Below are 20,098 nucleotides of genomic sequence, written 5' to 3'. Positions count from 1 at the left end.
CACTATTGCTCATAATAATCTATATCTTTGTGGGCATCAAAATAATTTAGCTTGTTCTGCCTTTATATGTAAATGAGCAACTACAATGGTCAGCAAAGAGATGGTACAGACCCACGTCAACATCTCCCACTCTAAGAACATGATGCCCTATGTCAGCGTGAAGAAGTTACAGAAGCCCGACCTTCACTCATAATCCCATAGAAATGGAACGATGTTCTGACAAGCGGGGATTTGTAAGCAGCTTTTGGCAGGAAAGAGCTCTTTGCAGGAAAAAGCTCTCTGCAGGAGGCACCCTTTTGTCTTGTCACTAACCTTAAACCAGGCACCCCCATGCTCTACTCATCTCTGGCCCTAGCACACCTTTCAAATCTTTTGATCACACAATACCTTGTCTAATCTGTTGGTTCTTTCCGTAGATCAAAGTAGTAGAAATGAAGTAATTAACAGATGACCAGATCTCTTCCCTAGGTTCCCCTTCAGTAATATTGTGAACAAACTCTGTGAACAAGATAGCATCTTAAGAAAAATCACAAGTCAACAAGCCAGCACACAAGCCTGCACAGTGTGGGATGGCAACGACTCTGACCTCCATCTCAACGATTAACTGAGATTATGTCCCTTTTTCCCTTTAAAAACTTTCATGGCTGAGCAGAACCTTTGGAGATGGTTTTGGGGGGGGACAATGAATCCACCAGCTCTCCGGATTGCTGGCATTCTGATTAAAAGCAACTTTCCTTTCTACCAACATCTGTCTCTCTCTCTCCAGTATTGATTTTTGAGCGGCAACCAGACGGACCTGATTCAGTAACACAGCCACATCATGCTCCAACTTCTGACCTATAGAAACTGTGAGATAATTTGTGTTGTTTTAAGCCACGATGTTTGTGGTAATTTGTTATGCAGTAATAGAAAACTAACACATAGGGGACAGATGTGTTCAGTACTCATATAGAATTAGACAAGCAGCGATTGTCTATGAGTAGAGTTTCAGAGTTCTGTTTCCACACTCTGCAGGCAAGGAAAGGCATGGAAATATGCGGTTAAGCTGCATGGACATGAAGAATATTCCATTATCTGAGTGGATGGCTAGATATAGCAGTAGTAAATGTTACTAAATAAAAGCTTGAGTGCCAGACACACAGTAAGGCCAAACAAACCGAAACATCAGAGTCTGGAGCAGAGAAAGGCTTATTGCAGAGCCAAGCAAGGAGAACAGGTGGCTGGTGCTCAAAAACCCCGAACCCCCCAATGGTTTTTGGAGAAAAGTTTTTACAGGCAAAATTTGGGGTGAGGGCTGCAGGGTTGTGTGACTTCTTCTGATTGGTTGGTGGTGAGGTAACAGGTTGATGTTCCAGGAATCTTGCGCTCAGCCTGAACCATCCTCCACCTGCATGGGGCCCTTAGTTCCTGCAGAAGAACTCAAAGATGTTGTTATGTATATCCCTTGAGGAGGAACCAGGATCCTGCTTTAATGGCTACATTACAGTTTCTTTGTTTTTGGCTGCACTGCACAGCATGTGGGATCTTAGTTCCCCAGCCAGGGATCGAACCCACACCCCCTGCGTTAGAAGTGTGGAGTCTTAACCACTGGACCGCCAAGGAAGTCCTGCACTACAGTTTCTTGATTGTTCCTCCTTTGTTTCTGCATTTCCTTACTTCACTGATTAAAACTGTTTAATCCGCTCTTTGGAACTCAGTAAGGTCTAGAAGGCTGAAGCCTTGATCCTGCAAATAAGAAAGGAGGGGACATGGAACTGCTTTTGTGCCCAGGTGGGCCCCATAAACAGTCATTCCCTCTAATGCTTAAATTGAGTGTTGGAAATTTCACAGGACAGCCAATGCTGGGGTTTTAAAACCCAACCAATCAGATAACTCTAAGATTCCAGAGGGGTAATTAACTAACAATTCCTCAGCCCTCATCAGACTAACCAGTTTACTTCTGCAATCTCAAAGTAAGGAGGTACAATCTTTGGGTCTTCATCATTCCTGTCTTCTGATGGGCCATACCATCATCTAACATTCCTTCTACCTTATACATAAGCAATCCAATTGTACTTGTCCTTTCAGTAACTGCATGGAGGATCTCCTGTGCCTGTGTATTTTTTTTTCGTAAGACAATATCGGGGGTCACCAATCATCACTTTTGACCCCTTAATCTAAAAGCCATAACCACATAGCATTATAATAGTTGTTGGCTCACTCAGTCCTTGCTGGAGTTACCTCCTTCACTTGGAGGTGGGGATGGGGAGTGTGATGGTTAATTCTGTCAACTTGTCTGGGCCATGGGAAGCCCATTATCTGGTTCAATGTTATTTCTGGGTGTGTCTTTGAGGGTGTATCCAGAAGAGTTTAGCATTTGAATTGATGGACTGAATAAAGCAGATGGCCCTCCCCAATGTGGGCATCATCCAATTAGCTGATGGCCTGAATAGAACAAAAAGGGAGAGGAAGGCTGCTCTCTGCCTGACTATACAGCTGGGACATTGATCTCTGTCTGACTATACAACTGGGACATTGATCTTCTCCCACCCTCAGTGCTCCTGGTTTTCAGGCATCAGACTTGGACTAGAATCTACACCATGGCTCTCTGGCTGTCTGGCCTTCAAACTACACCACTGGCTTTCATGGGTCTCCAACTTGCAGATGCAGATCATGGGACTTCTCACCCGCCACAACTGCCTAAGCCAATACCTTATAATATACGAACATTTTTGGCCCATTTCTCTTAATTAAATTATATTTTAAAGTGTTAAGAATAAAGAATACACATTGAAGTATATAGTGGTAAAGGGGCAGCTTATCTGCAACTTAATCTCAAATGATTCCGGAAGAAAAAAAAAAATTTTTTTTTTCTTAACTTTCAAAATATCAAAATAAAAAATTAGAAAAGAAAGGAAGGGGAAAAGGAAGGAAAGAAACAAAGAAAGGCATACTCCAAGTAGAATATTTTCATCTCCTTTTATTGAAGGAAGTAAAACTTGTGCTGCAGAGGCAGTAGTACCTCAGAGCATGACAAGGTAGCCATTGGGGATGACATGACAAGCCATAATGCTGGCCAGTGGTCCTACCATAATGGGAGGACCAAAACCACAAAGATAGCAGGAGGTAGCAAACATCCCCAACACCCAGTGCAGGCATTTCCATTTGCAGAGAGCTTGGCCATGCATTGTAAAAACAGGGTCCCCTCACAGCTGGCAGACTATCATCTCAGGCAAACAAATCCATCCAAAACTAACACGTAGTCTCAGGTTTGGAGATCGTTCCCTTTGACCCAAAGATTCAGGCCATCAGAAGATCTGAGTTAATCTTTTAGCTCCTTATTGCTGATGGAAAAAGAGGCTGAGTTCTTGAAACATCACATTGGTATAGCTGGACAGGTGCTAATGCCCAGCCTTGTTCTAAAAGCAGCTAAATTTTTTTTTTCCTGACTTTTCACACTGCTCTCACCCAGCATGTGCCCTAGGAAACCTCTCAATGTTCTAAACAAGGACAGAATGAGGGCAGCAGCCTAGGGGGGTTTAGGGAGTCAAAAGCTGCTACATAGCCAAGACTATCTCACTAGAAATAGCGTGGGGAACACTATTGGGTCAAGATCCTCCCAAACAGCTGCTAGAAGCATACACAAAGAAAAATGTGGTAGCTCTCCCTCCCATATCAGGATCAGCTGTGCCAAAGTCATGGTCCAGAAAAAAGAGCCATTTCATGTCCCTGGAAGAATATCAACCCCCATGGCATTCCTCAAGCTGTTCCAATTTTCAAGTACAACAGTGTGTTTGGGCAGTTTTGAAATAGAAAAGCAAGCACTAAAGAAAAATCTCAACCGACTGCAAATTGATGTTATAAAGCCAAAAATTTATACAGTCAAGAACTGATTGGTGGGGGGAAGGATTTTGCTATGTAGAAATAGGAGTCCAAGGGTTTATTCATATAAGCCCTTGATCATAAACTACCCTCACATCCACAGATTGGGAGCAAATTCCTTATTTTAAAATGGCCATCATCCGATTAGTCAATTGCAGTTCTCTTCAATGCTGGACACATGGTTTTCAAGGATCAAAGTCTTGAGAGCACTAGATCAGGAAAGGGGAGGAGCAAGACAAGGAAGAGCATCAGGGGCTGGAATTTCCGAAATGAGCATTTATTTCACAGAAGCCTTGGCACAATGAGGCTGGGGTGACGTGGTTTTAGTGATTGTTCTTGGTTGCCTCCTTTGCTGCAGCGATCAGTGGAGTGAGGCTGGAGAGGGGCTTGGCAATCTTCAGGAACTGATGCTAAAGAGGAGAAAAAGAACAAAAGACACATGACAATTTACCATTCTTCCTCAGCAACCATTACAAGATGTTAAGGGCATCCATGTTTGCACAAGGTGCTGCCTGGAGAGCTTCAGATCATCATCCCCAAATTGAAGGACATCTTTAAAAGATAACATATCATTTTGGAGAACTGTTTGGCAGTATGTACCTACAGCTAAATACACGTCTATCCCAGCAATTCCACTTCTAGATATATTTCCAAGAGAAATGAGCTTGTGAATCCACCAGAAGACACACACAAAAATGCTCATAGGAACTTTACTTATGACAGTCATAAATGAAAAGAACCCAAATGTCCAAGATAATGGAAGAATGAATAATATTATATTTATATAATACTACACAAAAATTAGAGCAATAAAAAAGAATAAATAATTGATACACTAACAACAGGATCAATCCCACAGACATTATGTTGCATGAAAGAAGCCAGACCCAAGAGAGTTCATATTGTATGATTCCATTTTATATTAGGTAAGACCAAACTATGGTGATAATCAGAATAATAATCAGCTCAGAGGGAAGGTCATTAATTGATCATGACCCAATGGTACATTGCAATACTGCATTTCAGGAGCACTGATCTAGGAATTTGTTGTTCTAGCCTTGAATCTAGTAAGGCTAATTAACCCAGGAAGGACTTCAATGGCTTGGTTCTTTCCCAAACCACTTTCACTGGGCTGTACTTTGGGCCACACCCACAACTATTAAAGAAGACCATTTTGGAGAAAACACCATATGAAACCTATTTTTATGTTTTCAGTAAAAAACATTATGGAAAACAATTCTTTATGTAACTCAGAGCCTCTTAACTAAAAATGACTTCTCTTACATTTACTAATGAAAAAGCTTTGTGTCTTGAGGATGCAGGATGTTTCTTCCATTTGATAAGAAACATAGGAACTAACATATTTCCTTTTCTGTCCTCGCTACCAGGAAACTAAGAACCAAATCTGATGTTTAAACAAAACTATTTAACTGAAATGATTAGCATATTTGATTCTTCTGCCATCCTAAGTCTCTTTTATTAATCATATTGTATATGTATACACACACACACATATAGACATATTTACACATATTCTTTGCTGGAAGTGCTTCAACTTCTTTTTGGACAGAGATAGGATATAAAGAGGTACTGAGAACAAGAAGTTACTATTACTACAAAAGGAATAAAAGATCTTGGCTAAATCATGAAGATATGAATTCAAACATAAAACCCTATGTATTTCTGTCCACATATGTGTTTTCACAGGAGACAAAGATGTGAAGCTTTCGTGATTTGAGACTCTGAAAGTCATGGTTTTGAATATTTACAATGTACAATAACAAATTAAAGAGTCAGTGTTCTCAGATCACATGTTTATACAACTCCCCTCTCAGTTGAGAAAGCAGCATGATCCAACACCCAACTGGGAGGCCTCAGTTTCCTTCTCCGTGTAATGAACAAAGCAGACGAGATAAGCCCTAAGGTCTTTCAAGTTTTAACACTCTCTGAGCCAAGCAGTGGCCAAGAGCATACACACTTGAAAGCCAAACAGACATAGGTTGAAATCCTGGATCCACTGCTTATCAGCTACATAATCATGGAAAAGTTACTAAACACTTGAAACCTCAGTTTCCTCAACTGTAGAAATGGGAAAACAAGAATCTATTAACTCACAAGGTTATTAAAAAGAATAGATGAAAAAATATATAAAGTGCTTAGTGCCTAGAATACGGTAAAAATTCAACATAATGTATTTATTAGTAGTTATATTATTATATCAGGAAGGAAACTCTAGAAGGCATTCATCTTTCAATAACTATATTTTAATACCTAATTAACAATATCATCTTGAGGCTTAGAATAGTATTTGCACATTTCCCAAAGCTTAGGGTTTTCAGAAACAAACCTCATATAAAAGGCAAAGGATCCTATATTATACTGCCTGTTATAAGGGGGTTTTATTCCCAAAGGATGCTAGAAACTAATGGGTTACACTTGGCAGAACTCAGATCTCATATCTAATAGACCAGTGCTCTGTAGTCAGTTACTCTGATTACAAAGAGATGCTAAATATATTCCAGAGGGTAACATTTCAATGAAGGTTTAAGCAATCCCATTTAATTCAACAAGTATTTTCTGAATACCTATATTTTATTGAAGTATAGCTGATGTACAATGTTATATAAGTTACAGGTGTACAATATAGTGATTCACAATTTTTTAAATATCTTTATTGGAGTATAATTGCTTTACAATGGTGTGTTAGTTTCCGCTGTATAACAAAATGAATCAGCTATACGTATACATATATCCCCATATCCCCTCCCTCTTGCGTCTGCCTCCCACCCTCCCTATGCCACCCCTCTAGGTGGTCACAAAGCACTGAGCTGATCTCCCTGTGCGACGCAGCTGCTTCCCACTAGCTATCTATTTTACATCTGGTAGTGTATATATGTCCATGCTACTCTCTCACTTCGTCCCAGCTTACCCTTCCCCCTCCCCGTGTCCTCAAGTCCATTCTGTAGTAGGTCTGTGTCTTTATTCCCGTCCTGCCCCTTGGTTCTTCAGAACCATTTTTTTTTTAGATTCCGCATATATGTGTTAGCATACGGTATTTGTTTTTCTCTGACTTACTTCACTTGGCATAGTATCCTCCAAGTCCATCCATGTTGTTATAAATGGCAAGATTTCATTCTTTTTATGGTTGAGTAGTATTCCACTATATGGAATATTCTTTATCCATTCATCTGTTGATGGACACTTAGGTTGCTTCCATATCTTGGCAATTGTAAATAATGCTGCTATGAATATTGGGCTGCATGTATCTTTTCAAATTAGTGCTTTTGTTTCTTTCATATATATACCCAGGAGTGGAACCACTAGGTCATATGGTAGTTCTATTTTGAGTTTTTTGAGAAACCTCCATACTGTTTTCCATATCGGCTGCACCAATTTACATTCCCACCAAGAATGTAGGACGGTTCCCTTTTCTCCATACCCTCTCCAGCATTTATTATTTGTGTTCTTTTTGATGATAGCCATTCTGGCAGATATGAGGTGATATCTCATTGTGGTTTTGATTTGCATTTCCCTGATGCTTAGCGATGTTGAGCATCTTTTCATGTGCCTGTTGACCATCTGCATTTCCTCTTTGGAAAAATGTCTATTCAGGTCTTCTGCCCATTTTTTAACTGGGTTGTTTGGGGTTTTTTTTGCTGAGTTGTATGAGCTGTTTATATAGTTTGGATATTAACCCTTTATCAGTCATATCACTTGCAAATGTTTTCTCCCACTGAACACCTATTTTGAGTCAGGTCTCAGGTATAAGAGGAGATAAGAGATTAATAAGATAGAAGTTATAATCTAGTAAGAAACACAGAATTGTTCATAGCTAACTTTAATGTGGTGCAGTATGGTAGGTCCTGCCCTGCCCTGACCAGTTGCTCTTAGTCCTCATAATACAGTAACTGACTATGAAAGCCTACAAATTAATCACTGTCATTAAGTTGCATGTGATACTTATTACATCACCAGTTGGCACTGTAGTAAAATAACACTAGTAATGAGAAATTGTACCCGAGACATAAATGTTAAATACAAATAATGTGGTCAGCTAAAAGCAGTTTTTACAACCATATGAAATAATTATGCTGTAATTTCAGGATTAAGCTGGTGGAGTATAAAAGGCTTGGTAAACCCCCAGCTCCAGGTTCCCCAGAGCCTGGCAGGATCTTACTCCAAACAAGCAGACTATATGGGACTTCCCTGGCAGTCCATTGGTTAGGACTCTGTGCTTCCACTGCAGGGGGCGTGGGTTCGATCCCTGGTCAGGGAACTAAGATCCCACGTGCTGCGTGGTGCAGCCAAAAACTTTATAAACAAACAAACAAACAAAGAAGCAGACTATCATCCCCACCATCTGAGAGGGTTTCCAATGAAGAAACTGGGAAGACTTGAAAAGCTGCACTAACTATCCTCTAAACTAATGCCCTCTGATATCCTTTACTGAAAATCTATCTCTTGAGCTTATCCCAGTAAAATATAACTTGTATAAGATTTGAACATCAAAGAGTTTCTTCTCATTAAGACTCACTCAAACTCTGCCAGACTAATTCAGGCAGAACAAAACAGGCACCAAAGGAAGATACAAGCAAAGCTCAACAGGAGCTCAGAAAGTAACTCTATAAGATACAGCCTAGGAGAATGTACAGAGTTTTAATAGGCTGAAGAAGAGCCTGAGGGAATAACATGAGCAAAGGCCCAGGGATAAAGATGAGGGAACTAGGAATACAAATTGAGCATGGGATGTGCTAGGAGAGAAGCTTAGTTCTATAACAGCCAGTACCTCACAGACAAAAATGAAGCAAAAAAAGCCTTGGTTTAGTGATTTCTCGAATTAGGTGCTTCCCTGCATAGGGACAGTTACCTGCAACAGCTCTTTAGCTGAACCTCTCTTCTCCACATCCATTTCAAGACAGCGGTTCAGAAAGTCTCGGAAGATAGCTGACAGCTTCTCTGGGTTCTGAAGCTCCGGGGTCCCATTGGTGGCGATGAGGTACAAGGCCTGGCAATACAAACAGAGAATTGCCTTGGGATCCAACTGAGGTTCTCTCTTGGTCCCCAGACAGGCCCTCTAGAAATATGGTCAGCTGCTTTCTGCCTTCAGAACACAAAGGGGCAGCTTTGGTATACTGGAAAGAATATGAGTTAAGGGTCAGGTTTAACATTTAAAGGCCATGTAACCAGGTGCAAGCCAGTGAACTTCCAACTTTCTCATCTGTAAAACAGGGATGATAATAGTGCCTATCTCACATGTCTGAAAAATAAAACAAGACAGTATATTAAAAGCACTTTGTAAGCTTATGAAGTGTGTTACTGACCCAAGGGTTTATTATTATCCTTGATTATAGATCTAAATGGTTTATTATTCATTTAGCCTGATGAGTTAAACACCTGCCCATTTGCTGAAGGAAATTATTCCTGGTGCCGTCACTTCAGTCATCTAAAAACTGATCTCTTCTAGCAGGACAGAAATATATATAAAGGAAGTGTTCTGTAAAGGAGCAATCTGTTTCACTGTTGCCATCCTGGTCCCCTAACATGAAGCATCTCCTGGGAAAGGTAAAGAAAAACACAGTGAAACTAAACCTTTTAAAGCACTCAGCACTTTAATTCATAAAGTGTTTACACAAATACTGTCTCATTTAATGACCACAATAACTCTGGGTAATAGGCAGGGCAAGAATTATCATCCCCATTTCACAGATAAAGTCCAGAAACATAAAGAGATATGCCTGGAATCATGCTGTTTACACAAGTTTATGTCCTCTGACTCTACTCCCAGTCTTATTTCTGTCACGCCCTACTGATATCATTTTCAAGGCCATTCTAAGGTGAAAGAAGATGAGTGGCATGTGGATCCACAGGGCAAAACTGGGGGCCGAGGGTAGAAACTATGAAGGTAGTTTTAGTTTGGTACACTAAAGCACTTTTCAATAATCAGAGCTATCGAAGAGGTATCCAACTAAGATTAGATGACCGCCTATCAATGACAATGCACAGGGAATTCCTGCACTGAATGGGAGGTTGGAATAAACAACAAAATGAAAGCAATAAAAATAACTCTCACATTTGCCCATGATCAAAATTACCAACCTACTTGCATCTGTATTCACGTACCCTGCTTTCCCTCTCCTATTACAATGGATAAATTGTGCATATTCTAATCTAATGCTCTTTACTTCAGTACTTGATCCAACCCCCCTCATCTACTTAAGGACATCACTCTTACAGATGTCACTTCTCTCTTGTACATGACCATTTTCCTCTCCACTAGATCAGTCCCATCTGCACAAAAACATGCTATAATAATATCATCTTAAAAAAAAAAAAGGGATTTCGCTGGTGGCACAGTGGTTAAGAATCCACCTGCCAATGCAGGGTAGACGGGTTTGAGCCCTGGTCCGGGAAGATACCACATGCTGCAGAGCAACTAAGCCCGCGCGCCACAACTACTGAGCCTGCACTCTAGAGCCCGCGAGCCACAACTACTGAGCCTGCATGCCACAACTACTGAAGCCTGCGCACCTAGAGCCTGTGCTCCGCAACAAGTGAAGCCACCCCAATGAGAAGCCCACGCACCACAACAAAGAGTAGCCCCCGCTCTTTGCAACTAGAGAAAGCCCACGTGCAGCAACGAAGACACAACACAGCCATAAATAAACAAACAAACAAACAAACCCTCCCTCGACTCCACTTTAAGATATTGCTCCACTGTTACCTTAACAAAACTCCTTACCTTAAAGCAAAACTCCTTTAAAAGAAAACAAAAATGAAAAGTAAAAACTAACTGCTTACACATGCCATCTCAACTTTGCCCACTCTGGTGAATTTACTCTAATTAGGCTTTCATTCCTATCACTCCAGTGAAACTGATTGTCAAAGTCATCAATAACCTTCACACTGGCAAATCTAATGATCATTTCTTAGCATAATCTTAAATGCAACCTATCAGTCAGGTTTGACACAGTGATCCATCCTCCTTCTCGAAACACTTTGTCCTCTTGGCCTCCAGGACACTTCTCTCAGTTCTCCTACCTGGAAGGCTACTCATTGGCCACTTTGCTAGCTCCTCTAACCTGTAAACATGACAGTATCCCAGGTCTCAGTACTCTCCCCTCACTCCCTAGGTGAGTGATCTCATTATCAACTAGCTCTGATTTTTAAATGAACCTACTAATAAATTTATATTTAGAGTCCTGACCTCTCACCCTTGAACTCTGAACTCTTATGCCCAATTCTACTCAGCATCTCCACCTGGATGTTTAATAAACATTTCAAATTAACACAGAACCTTGTCCACTCTGTTCACTCACTTCACGGACACTGGCCTCCTTGGTTTTCCCTAGGATGTATCAAGCACGTTCTCAAAACAAGTTCTTTATATACTTGACACCTGGAAAACTCTTACGTCAGATTAATCTCATGGCTCACTACTTTATTTTCTTCAGATTTCTCCTCAAATAACTTATAAGAGAAGACTTCATTCTCTACCTAGACTAAAATAGCACACTTCTCCCTCCTTCCCCCCTTACTCTCTTAAGCCACTTACTCTGCTTTTTTTTCACAGCTCTTATCTTCTGTTACTATATATTAATTTATTATCAGTAGAACAGTTTCTTGCCCATGATAAGAACTCAAATAATCATTGAATAAATGAATGAATGACTGCTAATATACCTTTTCTTTAAGCATTTATACTTTAAATTCAACAGTGCCTAGTTTTATCCAGAAAAGAGAAATCCAACAGCCCAAACATCTTGATATGGGCCTAGTAACACTCACTCTCAGAGGATTTTCATTAAGGTATGGGGGCTCCCCTTCAATCATTTCGATGGCCATGATGCCCAGGGACCAAATGTCAACCTTAGGCCCATAGGCCTTCCGTGTCACAACCTCTGGTGCCATCCAGTACGGTGTTCCCACCATAGTGCTCCGTTTGCTCTGCTCTGGGGTGATCTGGGCACAGAATCCAAAATCAGCTAGAAAAAGAAAAGACAAGACAGAAAGGATATATATGTAGGGTATTCCTTCTGTAAATATTGACTATGTGCTTACCCCTAGGTATCAAGCTCTGCCTGCATCCTAGCCACTGCATCCCTTGTCTCTCCAAAGCTAGAATCACTTAACTGCCACCTTCAGCCCTTAGCCTGTCTCTTGTTCAACCCTGAAGGAGGAACATAACATATATCATCTCTGGCTTCTTTATCCCTCCTCAAACCAGAAGCACTAGGCATTAAAGTCCAAGCCGCCCCCATTGACCTTGATTACTTGCCCCAGTACTGCTTTCTTCTTGAAAATCATTCCCATATATCAGTATCTGGTAACTAGGTCCTTGCTTTATTTCCTGGGCATGAGTCCTGGACTTAAACCCTAATCACCTACAACTAGGCATGGCCCTGCTTTTAATAAGTTCCTCACCCTGTGCCCCAACACAGAGACTGCTAACAGTCTTCCCATAAGCAGCCCATCCACCTGTGACACAACCTGTTTGTCTGGACTATTGGTCCTTACACATTTGAACAAAATGTTCTGCCTGCAGTTCATTCCCATTATATTGCAATTATATGTTTATTTAATTATGAGGCCTTCAATAAGAAGGACTATGTCTTCTTACTCATTTTTTTCATTCCCAGAGGGCCCAGCATACAACAGACATTTAATAAAAGTTTGCTGAATGAATGACTGAATGAAAGAAGTTACACTAAACTCTTTCTTCTAATTATGTATTTTGTGTTTCCCATACTAGATTGAGAACTACTTAAATACAGGCAAAAGTATCCTCAGTGCCCATCATGGGTCCTAGCACATAGTGGGCATTCAGTAAATTTTTTTGGCTGAATGTATAAATGAGTGGGAAAAAAAAAGAAATGTCATCCTATATAGTACTGAGTAATATAAAGTACTCGCATATCCAAGGAAATACAGATTCCCTGGTGAGTCTTGTAGCTACTCTTATATGATTATCATCCCAGAGGAGACAGGGTCCCACAGGGAAGAGAAGTATTACCACTCCTACTCACTTAGCTTGACAGAGCCATCCATTCCCAACAGGATGTTGTCACTCTTGATGTCTCTATGAATAACTTGGCTCGAATGCAGAAACTCCAAAGCCTGCAGGCACTATTGAAGTGGTGTGGGCAGAGGGAGAAAGAAAGGACATACAATATGAAGACTTACAGAAAATCGCTAATCCAACCTGCTCATTTGATGATAACAAAAGTGAGGCCCCAGTGAGTAAAAGGACTTACTCCAAATAAGTGGAAGAGGCAGGTCTGGAACCTAGTCTCCTGTCTCCTAGCTAAGCATTCTTTTAACACTCCATGCTGCCTTATATCTTTCTTATAATATACTTGACCATATCGTATTACAACATAGCTTATAATAGTTTTCTTGAACTACAGGAGTTCCTCCAAAGTATTTTAGAGTTGTTTACAGAACATCAGCACCTTGACAAAGAACCCGAGGCAATAAAAAATAAATAAATACTGAGGAAGAATGGAAAGGATTTCGTAATGAAAAAACTGGAGGAAAGTGACAAATAAGAGTCACATTTGGGAAACTAGACAAATGGAAATGATATTAGAAGCAGTGAACTTAGGAGGATAATCTTATTTTGGTGAGGAGATAAATTTGTACTGTTTGGGGCATGCTGGTTTTTATATTCCTATAAACATTTGCAGACTAATGTCTGGTAGGCCACTGCAGATGTGAATCTTGAGTTCTGTAGAGAGGCTGGACTTGAAATAAATGTTTACAAGTCATTCATGAAGAGGTGATTTTTTTTTTTTTTTAAGTTATGGTAATGGTTGGAACTGGCAAATGCTATAGGAGATAGAGGAGAAAGAAAAGAACCTTGGAAAACACCCAGACTTAGCAAGCAGAATGAGTAACATAGAGACTGAATGGAACAATGAAAATGCATGGTTCTGACCAACAATATTATTCCAGACAAATCTCTTACTCCCTCTGGGCTACTGGCTATCCCCCATCTGTAAAATGTGGGGATCAGAAAAGATACTCTCAGAGTTACTACTAAATCTACTAGTTTAAGTTCATAACCGAAAGCTAAAATTTTAGGGGCTTCCAGTGATTAAAAAACACTAAAAATGCAAACCAATTAGAAAATACTATTTAAATATTCTCAACTTAATACTTCACTTTCTAAGAACATATCAATGGCTAAATTAAAAACAAACCAATATCCAGAAGCGGCCTTTCCCTGGAAATGTATGACTTGCTTTCCTAAGGAGGCTAGACACTTTGGCCTCTGGATGTAAAAAATTATGAACAGGGACTTCCCTGGTGGCGCAGTGGTTAAGAATCCGCCTGCCAATGCAGGGGACATGGGTTCGATCCCTCCTCCAGGAAGATCCCAGATGCCACGGAGCAACAAAGCCTGTGCACCACAACTACTGAGCCTGTGCTCTAGAGCCCACGACCCACAACTACTGAAGCCCACACACCGAGAGCCCGTGCTCCACAACAAGAGAAGCCACCGCAATGAGAAGTCCATGCACCACAATGAAGAGTAGCCCCGACTCGCCGCAACTAGACAAAGCCCACGCACAGCAATGAAGACCCAACGCAGCCAAAACTTAATTAATTTTTAAAAAATTATAAACAAAAAGGATGATTTCAAGAAATTGGAACCCTCATGCATTGCTGGTGGGAATATAAAATGGTACAGCCACTGTGGAAAACATTTTGGCCAGTCCTTAAAATATTAAACATAGAGTTGCTGTATGACCAGAAGTTCCACTCCTAGGCATATACCCAAGAGAAATGAAAACATACATCCAACCAACAACTTGTACGTGAATGTTCACAGCATCATCCACAACAGCCAAACAGTGGAAATTACCCAAATGTCCATCAATTGATGTAAAGATAAGTAAACAGAATCTTATTTGCTAGTAAAAGGACATATGCTATAACACAGATGAACCTTCAAAATATTATGCTAAGCAAAAGAAGCCAGTCAGATGCACATATTATATGATTCCATTTACATGAAATGCCTGGGACAAGCAAATATATAGAGACAGAAAATAGATTAGTGGTTGCATAGGGCTAGGAGGGCTGGGAAAGAGGGTGGGGGGGGTGACTCCTAATAGATATGGAGTTTCTTTTTAGGGTGTCGAAAATGTTCTAAAATTGATTATGGTGATGGCTGTATAACTCCATATACTAAAACCCATTAAATTATACACTTTAAATGGGTGAATAATATGGTATGTGAATTATATCTCAATAAAGGTATTTTTAGAAAGGGGAACTATCTCTATGAGAACTTAAGGATAATAGTAATGCCACCTATTTAGTTAACATTTAAATGTTTCTCCAAATGCTTTTTGATCCATATGGTACCCCTAAGGCATATACAGTGTGAATGTTGCAATTTCTAAGATAAATCACTTGAGGCTTATTGATTTCCCCAAGCATACATCTGCATGTATCTCAACCAGTGAAAGTCAGTCCCTGGGGAGACTGAAAAACATCTTAGATATTACAATGGTTGTGGTTTTCCAAAGGTCCCCAGTATATAAACAGATATACAGTTTATCCATGGTATCAAATTTCATGAAAGGAATGTGATTAGGCAAACATGTCTTAAAAGGCTTCTGGGTGGGGGAGGGAAGATAATGAAACAAAAGTTGAGAAACACTGCCTTAGTGGTACAGCAAAGAAAAGAAATCAGATATCCTAAGACTCCCAGGCCTGTGTTAATTCCATTAACCTATGTGTGTATGTGTTCTAAATCCCAGGGTTTTTAATGAAAAGGTGATCATATTTTCTAGGACAGTATTGATTTCACATGACTTTATCTTTCCTAATATTAATATAAAACTACATCGCTATGCCTCCAAATCTTGCATCATCAAAACCCAAGCATACTGATCCCCATAAAACTCTGAACCTAATCTTCTAATCACTTAAATCTTCTACTCTCCCTCATTCCCAAACTTTTCTATTATTAGGCTATCAGAAAGTTCCAGTCTCTTATCAGCAAAGCACCCAATATGCTCAACTTCTTCTAATACTCCCCTCATCTTCTTGCTCTAACGAAAATGTGGCTATCCCCTGAGGACACGCTTTTCATGGAGGCCTTGCAGAGGTTTTATTTTCCTTTCTTACACAAGCATTTTACAGACTTGAGACATATAGTAGCAATGAGGAGAGAGGAGAATACCTATTTAAGCTTTGTTTCCTATTTCTTTTGCCTGGAAGTATTTTACCCTAGATTTTTGCTTGGCTTACTCTTTCATACCATTCAGATCTTTACTCAAATATATGGCAAAACCTTCCCTGACTACTCTGTCTGAAATAGTACCTCCTCTGTCACCATCTTTTTACTCTACTTTATTTCCTTCATAGCACATGAATAAAGTAGGAAAGCAGAATAAAAATATGATTAAAATATATACCCATATAAAAGAGGTAAAGGAAAATAAGTGTTCATGCAGTTATTTTTAAGAGGTTGAAATTATGCATGATTATGCATATACACACATATGTGTGTATATATATATATTTTGGAACTTTCTAACTTTCAGATATAGTAATCTTTAAAAACAGGTATAAAAAGAGGATGATGGGAGAGAGTACAACTAATTTCTCCCACCTCTACAGTGCCCAGGCTGAGATTCCATCAGATGCAGAACTTTGATGTATATGGATATGGAATCCATGTCCTGCTCAAGTCTGGTTGGCCACTTGCCTTACCTCACGGCACACAGCTGCAATCTGGCCTTCATCCATGCAGGTTTCTGTTACCACATCTGTCAAAGAACCTCCAGCCAAATATTCCATGACAACCCATAGCTCATCTCCCACGAGGTAACTGTAGGAGTAAAGATAAAGGGTGAGAAGGAATAGAGTACACTGGACCATAGCAGTGGCTTTCAAAGGACAAGCATATACCAGAGTGACTGTGCATTTCCCTCAGTTCTGGAAGAGTCTAGGGTTCTTTTTTCTAAGGAAAAGCAGAATCTGTGGGACAGAATAACTAACTTGACATCTCTTAAGGATTCTCCTGGGGAAAACAAAGCACACTGTTCTGTGAAGCCCCAAAAGACAGAACTACAATCACTAGGCTGAAGATATAAAATTATTTCATCACAACACAAAGTAGTACTTCCTAAAATTAGGCATGATTCCCACACCTCTCTGCATGAAAGCAGAGAGCATCCAAACATTTGACAAAGATGGGATTTGGAGTCCATCTTACCAATATTAGGGAAAGTCACTAAACCTCCTTTAGAATTCTATTAGATTTGAGATCCATGAGACCCATACTGGGTCTTGTTCAAGATTCCATTCCCAGAAAGTGTGGCACAGTAGATGTCAATATTTACTGAATAATTCAATGAGTAAAATAAAAGATAATTGTAAATGCAAAATGAAGTATTGACTATAAGAGCCATTGAAAAGCTGTAGAGTTTTATACACATAGCCATTATGCTGACAATGATCTCCATTTTGAATGTCTCTGATTCTAAGAATGGAATAAATTCAGTAAAGGCTGCAGAACCAAAGCTGCTTCTGGAAGCCAAGGGTTCCCAATTAGTACTGTATCCCTAGAGAGATTATGGGGCTGACATGAGTTAAAACTGATAGTCTCACTCAGACACTGGATCACTCAGCTCTATTATGTGATAAACAAAAACGTCACCTAGGAGAGACCTTCAAGATGGTGGAGGAGTAAGACATGGAGATCACCTTCCTCCCCACAAATACATTAGAAATACATCTACATGTGGAACAACTCCTACAGAACACCTACAGAATGCTGGCAGAAGACCTCAGACTTCCCAAAAGGCAAGAAACTCCCCACGTACCTGGGTAGGCAAAAGAAAAAAGAAAAAACAGAGACAAAAGAATAGGGATGGGACCTGCACCTCTGGGAGGGAGCTGTGAAGGAGGAAAAGTTTCCACAAACTAGGAAGCCCCTTCACTGGCGGAGATGTGGGGCGGGGTGGGGGCGGCGGGGAGAAGCTCCGGAGCCACGGAGGAGAGCGCAGCAACAGGGATGCAGAGGGAAAAGTGGAGAGATTCCTGCACAGAGGATCAGTGCCAACCAGCACTCACCAGCCCGAGAGGCTTGTCTGCTCACCCGCCAGGACGGGTCGGGGCTGGGAGCTGAGGCTCGGGCTTCGGAGGTCAGACCCCAGGGAGGGGACTGGGGTTGGCTGCGTGAACACAGCCTGAAGGCGTTAGTGCACCACAGCTGGCCAGGAGGGAGTCCAGGAAAAAGTCTGGACCTGCCTAACAGGCAAGAGACCACTGTTTCGGGTTGCTCAAGGAGAAGGGATTCAGAGCACCGCATAAATGAGCTCCAGAGACGGGTGCAAGCCACAGTTATCAGTGCAGACACCAGACACGGGCATGAAATGCTAAGGCTGCTGCTGCAGCCACCAAGAAGCCTGTGTGCAAGCACAGGTCACTATCCACACCTCCCCTCCCGGGAGCCTATACAGCCCGCCACTGCCAGGGTGGCGTGATCCAGGGACAACTTCCCTGGGAGAACATATGACATGCCTCAGGCTGTGGCAATGTCACACTGGCCTCTGCCACCGCAGGCTCGCCCCGCATTCCATACCACTCCCTCCCAACGCCCCAGCCTGAGTGAGCCAGAGCCCCCTAATCAGCTGCTACTTTATCCCTGTCCTGTCTGGGTGGGAACAGATGCCCTCAGGTGACCTACATGCAGAGGCGGGGCCAAATCCAAAGCTGAACCCGGGAGCTGTGCAAACAAAGAAGAGAAAGCAAAATTTCTCCCAGCAGCCTCAAGAGCAGCAGATTAAATCTCCACAATCAGCTTGATGTACCGGGCGTCTCTGGAATACCTGAATAGACAACGAATCATCCCAAAATTGAGGCGGTGGACTTTGGGAGCAACTGTAGACTTGGGGTTTGCTTTCTACATCTAATTTGTGTCTGGTCTCATGTTTATCTTAGTTTGTATTTAGAGTTCATTATCATTGGTAGATTTGTTTATTGATTTGGTTGCTCCCTTCCTCTTCTTTTTTTTTATATATATACATACATTTTTTTTTCCTTTTTCTCTTTTTGTGAGTGTGTATGTGTATGCTTCTTTGTGTGATTTTGTCTGTATAGCTTTGCTTTTACCATTTGTCCTAGGGTTCTGTCTGTCCGTATTTTTGATTTGTTTTGTTTTGTTTTAGTACAGTTTTTAGCGCTTGTAATCATTGGTGGATTTGTTTTTTGGTTTGGTTGCTCTCTTCTTTCTTTCTTTCTTTTATTACTTTTTAATTTTTTAATTTTTAATACTTTTTAAAAATGTTTTATTTTAATAACTTTATTTTATTTTTTTCTTTCTTTCTTTCTGTCTTTTTTTCCTCCCTTTTCTTCTGAGCTGTGTGGCTGACAGGGTCTTGGTGCTCCGGCCGGGGGCCAGGCCTGTGCCTCCGAGGTGGAAGAGCCAAGTTCGGGACACTGATCCACCAGAGACTTCCCAGCTCCACATAAAAACAAACAGCGAAAGCTCTCCCAGAGATCTCCATCTCAAAGCTAACAGCTCCACTCAACGACCAGCAAGCTACAGTGCTGGACACCCTATGCCAAACAACTAGCGAGACAGGTACACAACCCTACCCATTAGCAGAGAGGCTGCCTAAAATCATAATAAGGTCACAGACACCCCAAAACACACCACCAGACGCGGTCCTGCCCACCACAAAGACAAGATCCAGCCTCATCCACCAGAACACAGGCACCAGTCTCTTCCACCAGGAAGCCTACACAACCCACTGAACCAACCATACCCACTGGGGGCAGACACCAAAAACAACGGGAACTACCAACCTGCAGCCTGCGAAAAGAAGACCCCCAAACACAGTAAGTTAAGCAAAATGAGAAGACAGAGAAACACACAGCAGATGAAGGAGCAAGGTAAAAGCCCACGAGACCAAACAAATGAAGAGGCAATAGGCAGTCTACCTGAACAAGAATTCAGAGTAATGATAGTAAAGATGATCCAAAATCTTGGAAACAGAATGGAGAAAATACAAGAAACGTTTAACAAGGACTAGAAGAACTAAAGAGCAAACAAACAATGATGAACAACACAATAAATGAAATTAAAAATTCTCTAGAAGGAATCAATAGCACAATAACTGAGGCAGAAGAACGGATAACTGACCTGGAAGATAAAATAGTGAAAATAACTATCACAGAGCAGAATAAAGAAAAAAGAATGAAAAGAATTGAGGAC

The 20,098-nt window shown here is 40.9% G+C and overlaps 1 protein-coding gene across 7 annotated transcripts in view; it reads right to left on the bottom strand.

The window, feature by feature from the left end:
• Positions 1 to 2,958: 2,958 nt before the first annotated feature.
• Positions 2,959 to 20,098, bottom strand: part of PAK1 (p21 (RAC1) activated kinase 1) — a 152,139-nt gene continuing 134,999 nt past the window's right edge. For 6 of the 7 annotated variants that reach the window (XM_068556014.1, XM_068556017.1, XM_068556020.1 and 3 more), the window contains exons 11-15: positions 16,588 to 16,705; positions 12,885 to 12,984; positions 11,647 to 11,843; positions 8,729 to 8,866; positions 2,959 to 4,271 (exon numbers count right to left, since the gene is read on the bottom strand). In XM_068556014.1, the coding sequence (XP_068412115.1) occupies positions 4,185 to 4,271; positions 8,729 to 8,866; positions 11,647 to 11,843; positions 12,885 to 12,984; positions 16,588 to 16,705 (640 nt within the window). In that variant the 3' untranslated portion in view covers positions 2,959 to 4,184. Of the gene's footprint in view, positions 4,278 to 5,897; positions 5,941 to 8,728; positions 8,867 to 11,646; positions 11,844 to 12,884; positions 12,985 to 16,587; positions 16,706 to 20,098 lie in introns of all 7 variants that reach the window. The other variant, XM_068556021.1, reaches the window with a different exon arrangement.

The sequence above is a fragment of the Eschrichtius robustus genome, chromosome 11 (assembly GCF_028021215.1).
Source record: "Eschrichtius robustus isolate mEscRob2 chromosome 11, mEscRob2.pri, whole genome shotgun sequence".
Lineage (NCBI taxonomy): Eukaryota > Metazoa > Chordata > Mammalia > Artiodactyla > Eschrichtiidae > Eschrichtius > Eschrichtius robustus.
The sequence above is the reverse complement of the archived record's forward strand: the minus strand, read 5'-3'. Positions and strand labels throughout refer to the sequence as shown.